General features: G+C 41.2%; 1 protein-coding gene across 1 annotated transcript in view; it reads right to left on the minus strand.

Annotated features, from left to right (window-relative positions):
* ENKUR (enkurin, TRPC channel interacting protein) overlaps nucleotides 1–1,425 on the minus strand; it is a gene marked incomplete at both ends in the record, with an annotated part of 25,042 nt that extends 23,617 nt beyond the window's left edge. Inside the window, one exon of the mRNA XM_080716883.1 lies at nucleotides 1,349–1,425. Coding sequence (XP_080573009.1) covers nucleotides 1,349–1,425 — 77 coding nt within the window. The remainder of the gene's footprint in view (nucleotides 1–1,348) is intronic.
* Nucleotides 1,426–7,931: the final 6,506 nt, after the last annotated feature.

The following is a 7,931-nucleotide window of genomic DNA, read 5'->3' on the forward strand; positions in this document are numbered from 1 at the left end:
CAAGCTAGGAGTGGTGGCGCAATTTGTAATTCCAGTACTTGGGAGGCTGAGACAGGAGGATCACATTTCGCTGACAGCCTCAGTTACTTAGGCCCTTTGCAACTGAGACCCTGTTTCAAAATAAAAAAAATTTTAAAAAAATGGGGCTGGGGGTGTAGCTCAGAGGTAGAATGCTCCTGGGTTCCATCTCCAGTATCACACAAAAAAAAAAAGAAAAGAAAAAGAAAACAAATGCAAATTTACTGAAGACCTTTAAAACAATTAGAGCTTGACTGTTAGCCCTGTGGACCTTTAAAGGTGCTTTTGACTTGCATAAGAAAAAGGATAAAGGAAACATTTAAAGGAAATGACAGGAAACATTTCAAGTCCTAAGAGGAAAGGTATTTTCTCCACTAGCTAGTTTCCCCCATAGATTTACATGAGTCCTAAGTGTTTACACAGGAGAGTGAATGGAGTGTTTACTCTGTACTTACCTTTCTGGGATTTAGGGAGTCTTAGAGGTCCTAAAAATTACGCAGAAATTTTAACTCAGTTACGTATTTTTGGGTTCCTAGGTAGCCAACCAATCTTCCTTCCATTCATCTATTACACCTGAAAAAGACCTTAAAAACTAATCCGTCTACTTTGTCTAACCAATCAAAAACTGAGGCTCAGAAACAAATGGGAATTTATATCTGACAATAATCTTGGGAGAAAAATAAGTACCTTTAGAAGGAGAGTAGCAATAGCACAGAAATCTGAGCCCAGCACAGAATACTGAGCCCAGCACGGAGGCTGAGACCCTAGGGTCCCATGTTCTGCCAGCCTCATCTATATAGTAAGGCCCTATGCAACTTAGACTCTGTTTCAAAATAAAGAATAAAAAATAGGGCTAGAGGTGTAGCTTGAAGACAGAATGCCCCTGGGTTCAATTCCCAGTTTCTCAAAAAAGAAAAAAGAAAACCACTGAGCTCCTGAAACCAAACGTTGCTTCCTCAGGCAGAATAATTTTAAAAAGTGATTTTCTCTTTTCAACGACGATAGAGTGAAATTTCATTCTATGCTGTTTACCATACCAAGTAAAACAGATAAATTACCAAATTGTTGCGAACTGTATTAACAGACGGCTAATTGTAACTTAACAAAATGGCAACTCCAGAGCATTGGACGGCCTTCTCTTGAACTGTGACATGCTAAATACCTAGACCTTTCTAGCTTTATTCTAAGAAATCTTCATCCAGGGCTACTTCCTTGAAACAAAAACATATTTTATTTTTAAAGTCCTGTGATATGTATGATTCGGTCATCCGAAATAGAATAATTATTCCCCATTCTTGTTTCAAGTGATAATCTTTGCTTACCCACATACCTAGGGGGCTGGGGCGGCTCCTTCAAGTCACTGGGTATGAGGTTATAAATGCTCTCAGAAAAGCACGATGGGTCCATGGCCACCGAATGACCTCTGAGAAACTCAACTTTTTTCTCTATGCCAGTATCTCCGGCCCTTTCTCCGCCGTGTCCCTTTCTTTTCTAGCTCCCTTGCCTCCTCAAAGGACAAGGGTTCTCTCTTTTTCACACAATCTCCCTTTCGACCCCTTCTTAGCTGTCCTCTCTCGGGAAGAAAAGAAGACACTCTTTCTATTCCTCCCGGAATTGCTCAGCGTTGTTGACCCGCGGTTGCCGTGGAAACAGTTACTAGGCGCCGGGGACGTGGAAGGCAGCGCGGCACCCCAGGCTGCCTTTCTCTCCATCTTTCTGCAACGCATTCTCCTGTCTGGGGAACCCCTATGGAAGCCCCGTTGCCTCTGGGGACAAAAGAGATGGAAACAGTGTCCCTTAAAGCATTTTGCTTTCTTCTCTCTTTGTACCTTGGAGAGAAAGAAACATTCTAGTCAATCCCGAGGGCGGTCGGTGCGCAGGCGTCACACGGCAGAGCGCTGCTGCGCATGCGCCAATGCCGGCGGGGGCGGGGCGAGCGGCCGGGGCCACGCTGACGCACAGCCAATGTCGACAGCCTCGGGGCGAGAAGGGGAGGAGCCCGAGGAGCCCGGTGGGCGGAGCTTGCGGGGACAATCGCTTGCCCGTCGCGCGGCTGCTCGGGGCGTGGGCGTGGAGCGCGCGCGCGCATGTCTGCGCAGGCGCAGAGGCCGCGGCGCTGGGGGCGGGCCGGGCGGGGAGCCGGGGTCGCGGGGCTGTCAGTGGAGGCGGCGCCGGCGGCTGTGCATCTTCTTCCCTTCCCTTTCCTTTCCCCCGTCTGTCTTCTCAGTGTGTCTCTTGGTGAGTTATTAAAGCAGGAAGAAAGGGAGCAGCCCTTCCCGTCGCTCGCCCGTCTCCCATCCTTCCCTCTTCCCGCTATTCGGTCGCAGCCCCCGGCCTGGGGCTGTTTTCATGACCCCCAGCTGCAGCCCTGCGAGCCTCGGGCCCGGCCTCAGGCCAGCTGGCCGCCGCCAAGAGCAGCACCCTCGGCCCCACGAGCCTTGGAGGTGGCCCTTGCATTTGGCCCGTGTCATCTTCCTGAGAAGTGTTTTTATACCGTTTATATATACCCTTAACCTGTTCGTTCACATGCAGCTGCTGTGAGGCGGGGGGGACCTCATTTCAAAGTGTTTCCCCGAGTCTGTAAAAGACGTTCTGGTCAATGCTTTGGAAGGTGGAGAGCTGGTTTCGAAGCAACTATTCAGAGGCCACGCTGCCCAGAAATGAGAGAGAACGTCGAATTTGGGGTTCTTGCTCCATGGTGGCTGGTGGAGGGCATAAACAGCACGGTGACTTGGAGGACTTTTTAGTTCCTACCTAGAAAGCTTTGCTAAACGTGTAGTCCTTATTCTAGTCTCTACTGGATTTCATTAGATAAGAACAGTGTTTTCTTCTCCAGTTTGAACAGGTTTTTATCTTTATCTGTGCATCTAACATTTCAGATGAAAGTCTGTTTGGGGACGACTCCTGATTTCTTCACATCAGACTGCCTTTGAGTCTTCCAGACATTTTGGATGGACAGATTGAGCTGCGTGTAGATTTAGCTCTAGATCTGTCTGTTCTAATTTTCCTCTTCCCTTTGAGAATTTTTTGGTTGTTTGGCTTGTATAGAGAAAAATTCTTATACCTATACATGCTAAAAGTTGAAATGGATAAGACTTTGGCTAAGGTTTTTGTTTGTTTGTTTTTGTCTTTTTGCAATGCTGGGGACCAAACCCAGGACCTCAGCATGCTAACTGAATGCTGTACCACCAAGTCACGTTCCCAGCTTAAGGCTTATAAATTTTCTAATTGGAAAGAACCCTGGAAACTGTTTTTGTCACCCAGTTCCTGAAAGAGCCAGTGAAAGGCAGAACATTATTTCTCCAGTTAGCACCAACTAGGTTTGATTTACTGAAATAATTTCACTGATGCCAGTATATATATATATATATATATCAGGCTTTTAAAAGTACTAGAGTTGATGGTCATAATGTCATGTTGCTTGTAAAAGAACTTTTAAAAAGAAACATTTGGTCTAATTCGATTGGCCTTTTGAAAACATGCTTACACAGAATATATTCCTGATACTTATAATTTCCCTGAAATGATGGTATTTATTGTTCAAGAAAATGCCCGCGTCCAACATCATCTCCACAGGGAATTAGCATTGGTATATACCTCCAAGGATCAAACTCTGTTAAAAAGGTTAGACAACATTTTAGGCCATTGAAGGCAGGTAGCTTCTGTTGCAACACTCAAATCTGAGGAAATCTGTGCTTCAATAAAACAATTCACAGTAACAGTGATGGGCCAGGTTTGGAGTGTGTATATGAAGTAGGTATTTCACTAAAGATTACTCTATCGAAATGAAGAAAATAGGTGTAAATAGGAATTTGAAAGAAAAATAAACTCCATATAAAGATGGTTTCTTTCAGATATTTTTTAGTGCCCGGCATGGTGGTGCACATTTGTATTCCCAGCGTTTGGGAGGCGGAGACTGGAGGATTGCAGTTCGTGGACAGCCTCAGCTACATAGTGAGGCCCTTAGCAACTGAGTGAGACACGGTTTCAAAATAAAGAATAAAAAATATATATATAGGCCTGGGATGTAGCTCAAAGGGAGAATGCCGCAGGTTCCACCCCCAGTGCTGAAAAAATATTTTTTAGTTATAGCATTGATAAAGGTACCTAAAAAGTCTTTTAAATGAAATACTTGAGGTTATTAGTATGAATTAGCTAACAGTACTAACAATAACAGGTACAGCTTGGTCGGCTTTGATAGTAATATAAAAGCAAAGATAAGCAATGCACTTGCCAAGTTAGCCTTTTCATGTAAGATCTTTGTGGTTACAGCAAATGAATGTCTTAGAATATGTGGGCCTTCTACAGTTTCTTCAAGTAGGTGACTGGCTGAAGAGATTGTACAGAGGATTTTGAGTCAGCCAGGAACCACGGAGCTTGACCTCGCCTTGGCTAGTGTAGGTCCTGGTGTATTTGCATTTTGTTATTATTGATTGAAAAAACAACGTATGTCCACAAAAAGTACAGTGATTTTGAAATATAATTTTTAAAAATGTTGGAATAGCTTTCCTTAGAAGGTAGTGAGCTCAATCTAGACGGTCACTGAGAAATTTTAAAAGATTAAAACAGTTTAGGATGACAAGGATTATCATAGTCCAGACTTTTCAAGGTCTTTGAGCGATATCAGAATCACTTCTTGGCAGCGTGTTTTCAGACTTCCATGGACAAGCATACAGCAGTGAAAATGTGAGCAGCCCAACCGCTAGTCACGGGCTGTGGTCTGAGGCGGAGCACAGCAATCCGCTGCCTTCTCGTTTTGACTCTGCTGTAAACAAATATTCTTGTCATGCTCTCTTTAGTGCCACAGGTTTTACATTTTTGTTTAGAGCGTGATTTTGCTTTTTAAAAGTCCCTAAGCGAGTGCAAAAGTGCTGTGGAGTACTCGCCAGAGCAAGCAGGCTGTGTCATGCCTTCAGAGGAAGCGGGTAGATAGATGAACTTCCTCGGGCGGCCTGGATGATAACCAACGTGCAGCGGGAGTGAGGCGTCAGTAAACAGAAACTCACTAGTCCAAGGTTATTGATCAGTGGGCAGGAATCTGTGACCAGAGGCTTACAGGAACCTAACCCTGTAAAAGTCACTAATTGAATAATAGTGGGGACTTTATTGGGCAGAACTACCAAAAATAATGAGAATCAACTCTATTCTTTTTAAACAAAACTTTAGCCCACAGACAAATGTTACATGGGGGACAGACAGCATTCCAGCTTCTTTTGCCTTCGATTTTAGCTTAAAACAGATTTGGGCATCTAAGCTCTAACTCTAAAATTAATTATTGCTTAAATGTTACAAAAATAAAATTGAGCATGTAGTTTTAAAATAATTCATCTTTATTTTTATTGAGAAACAGTAACATCTGTTATATGTTGTAACATTTAATTGCCTGCTAGACTAAGGAAGATTTTTGTGGCAAAAAAGATTAATACAAAATTTATAAAATTAACCTTATACTTTTCTATTTTTAATTCATAGCCATTTTGCTTCCCCAAAGTTGTTTGAAAAAGGAAAATGTAAAATTTAAATGAGAGGACACAGGGGAAGTAAGGCAGGGGAAGATTCCCAAAGATCAGGTAAAGTTCGCACACGTTTCCCCTACAGTAGTCTACTTTTTTTTCTTTTTTGAGGGGGGTACTGGGAATTGAACCTTTGAGCTACATACCCATACCAATTTTATTTTTTTATTTTGAAACAAGGTGTCACTAAGTTGCTGAGGCTGGCATGGAACTTGTGATCCTCCTGTTTCAGCCTCCCAAGGACTGGGATTATAGGCATTCACCACCACGCCCAACTAGTATTCTGTTCTTAAAGGGGATAATATTAAGCATTTTAGCAATTTGTCCATAAAAAAACACAATTACTTAGGTAATGCACAATTACTTTTCTGCAGAGATCAGAAAGTCATGTTCTGTGAACTCAAAAGCAGTTGCTTTTCAAATGATAAGCAGAAGCCTCCGTATAGGCATTTAATCAAACATATACACTGTGCCCTGACAGCACAGTGCCAGAACAGTTTAATAAACTGCTCGTGTGCCTAAGTTTTCTGTTTGCTGGTCCTTGGTTGACTCCAGGGAAAGGATCAGACTATGCGTAGCCAAGTAGTTCTTCATGAAGGGAGAAGCTCGACTGGCTCCTCTAAGGTTTATAAATAACCCAAACCATAGAAACACGACTAGCCTTGTGCCTGTGTGTTCTGACTCAGTTTGCATACTCTTGGTGCGTGGTCACTCGGTGACAATAATCAGTATTACCATGGACTAGCATTCCTAATGCTGGCCACTATGGTATGTGTTTTCAGTTCATTACAAATGCATCTTAATAGCTAAGGAGTACCTGTGTGTGGCAGATACCTTTTCCTTTGGGCTTTTATGGTAGATATTATATATGAATCAAGTAGTTATGCAGATGGATATGGCACCCTGAATAATTCAGACGTGGCTCATAGCTTTAGTCTGTTTTTTAAACATACAGTTAAATCATTAAATTTCAGGTGTCATTGTGAAAGATTCTATATGTGTTATTTGGTTATACTGTCTTTTTATTGCTTGATATGTAGAAATACTTTTAGTGCTGTTTAGTAAAATTGTTTCCTATGATATGCATGTTGAAAAAGAAAGTCCAGTATCTTAATCTCCCAATAATGGATTTGGGGAAACAGGAAAAGGGTTAATATTTTCTGTCTTTTAGAAATTTCAGATGGATTTTTAATAATAGGTTATTATAATTTTGTACTGCATGCAGTTATGATTAACTTGAATTGTTTTCTGTCCCAGGTACCCCCTTTTCAAAAGTTGACTGCCTCAGAATCAACAAACGCTTGTTCTAAGATTGGTTCCTGTGTGTCTTGTGTTTACAAGTGGAGTTAAGCACAGCACATACAAGCTGAAAAGTCCAGTAAGGAAATGAATTCCTTCCCTTGACAGCTCTGAGTCTATTTGTAAGTTAAATTTACTTTTAATTAAATGTTTAATTATAAAACAGTGTTATCTTTGATAACCTGAAGTATACTATTGAAAGTTTTTAGAACATATTTTAACGTACCAATTAAAATTTGATGAAACTAAATTGAATATTAGTTCTATCAGAACACATGTGAGAAGTCCCACTGTGTATCAGTTATTTAAGTCATTTTACATGAATAGTGCAGCAGTTCTTAAATGGTATTTACATGATAAAAAGTTTGACTTGTCTAGCATATGTTTTTGCTTTAGTGATGAGTCTCTTTACAAAGACAGAGACTTAATCAAAATGGAGAATTGTAGAGCATCCTTAGATGCCAGAATCATTTTTTTACTCTCATAATTGGAAACCTTCCTGAGTTTCGTGGCTTTCTCTCTGGAGTCTGGAATTTGAGTTAAGTCCCGCCTCAGATGATGGTTATGGGAACACAAACAAAAGTGGTGGGCCCATGCAGTAAGGTTGTAGAGAAACAACCTCATTGCTGGCTATTAATTTTTGACCTTTGAGCTACATTGCTGACCTCATTGCTGGCTATTAATTTTTCTTAACTATTTGCACAATAGAACTTTAACCCTGGCTTTTTAAAAGACTTTCAGGATGAATAAAATGTAAGCATGATTGTTAGCAGTGTGCACGTAAGAGTTGTATAGGAAAGAAAATGTCATTTTCGTCCTGTAGTTTAGAAAATTAAGCATTTTATAAGCAAATCTGCTCTTGTATGCACGTTTCCTGTCGTGAATTCCATAACTAAGAAATTGATAGGTGACGTGATAGTCTCCCAGCATGTTCTTAGAATGAAAGAGAAGTTGAATATGAAGAATATGGTTTATGTATGATGTATTATCTTACCAGGATATTAACAGTTCATGAAATTAGTAAGCGGGTGTCTCTTTTGTTTTTATATCTTGAAAAGGGTGAAAGCCGAGTCTTAGTTTGGGCAGAAAAGTGTAAAGAGA

This window comes from Muscardinus avellanarius (assembly GCF_963383645.1).
Source record: "Muscardinus avellanarius genome assembly, chromosome: 20".
Classification (NCBI taxonomy): Eukaryota; Metazoa; Chordata; class Mammalia; order Rodentia; family Gliridae; genus Muscardinus; species Muscardinus avellanarius.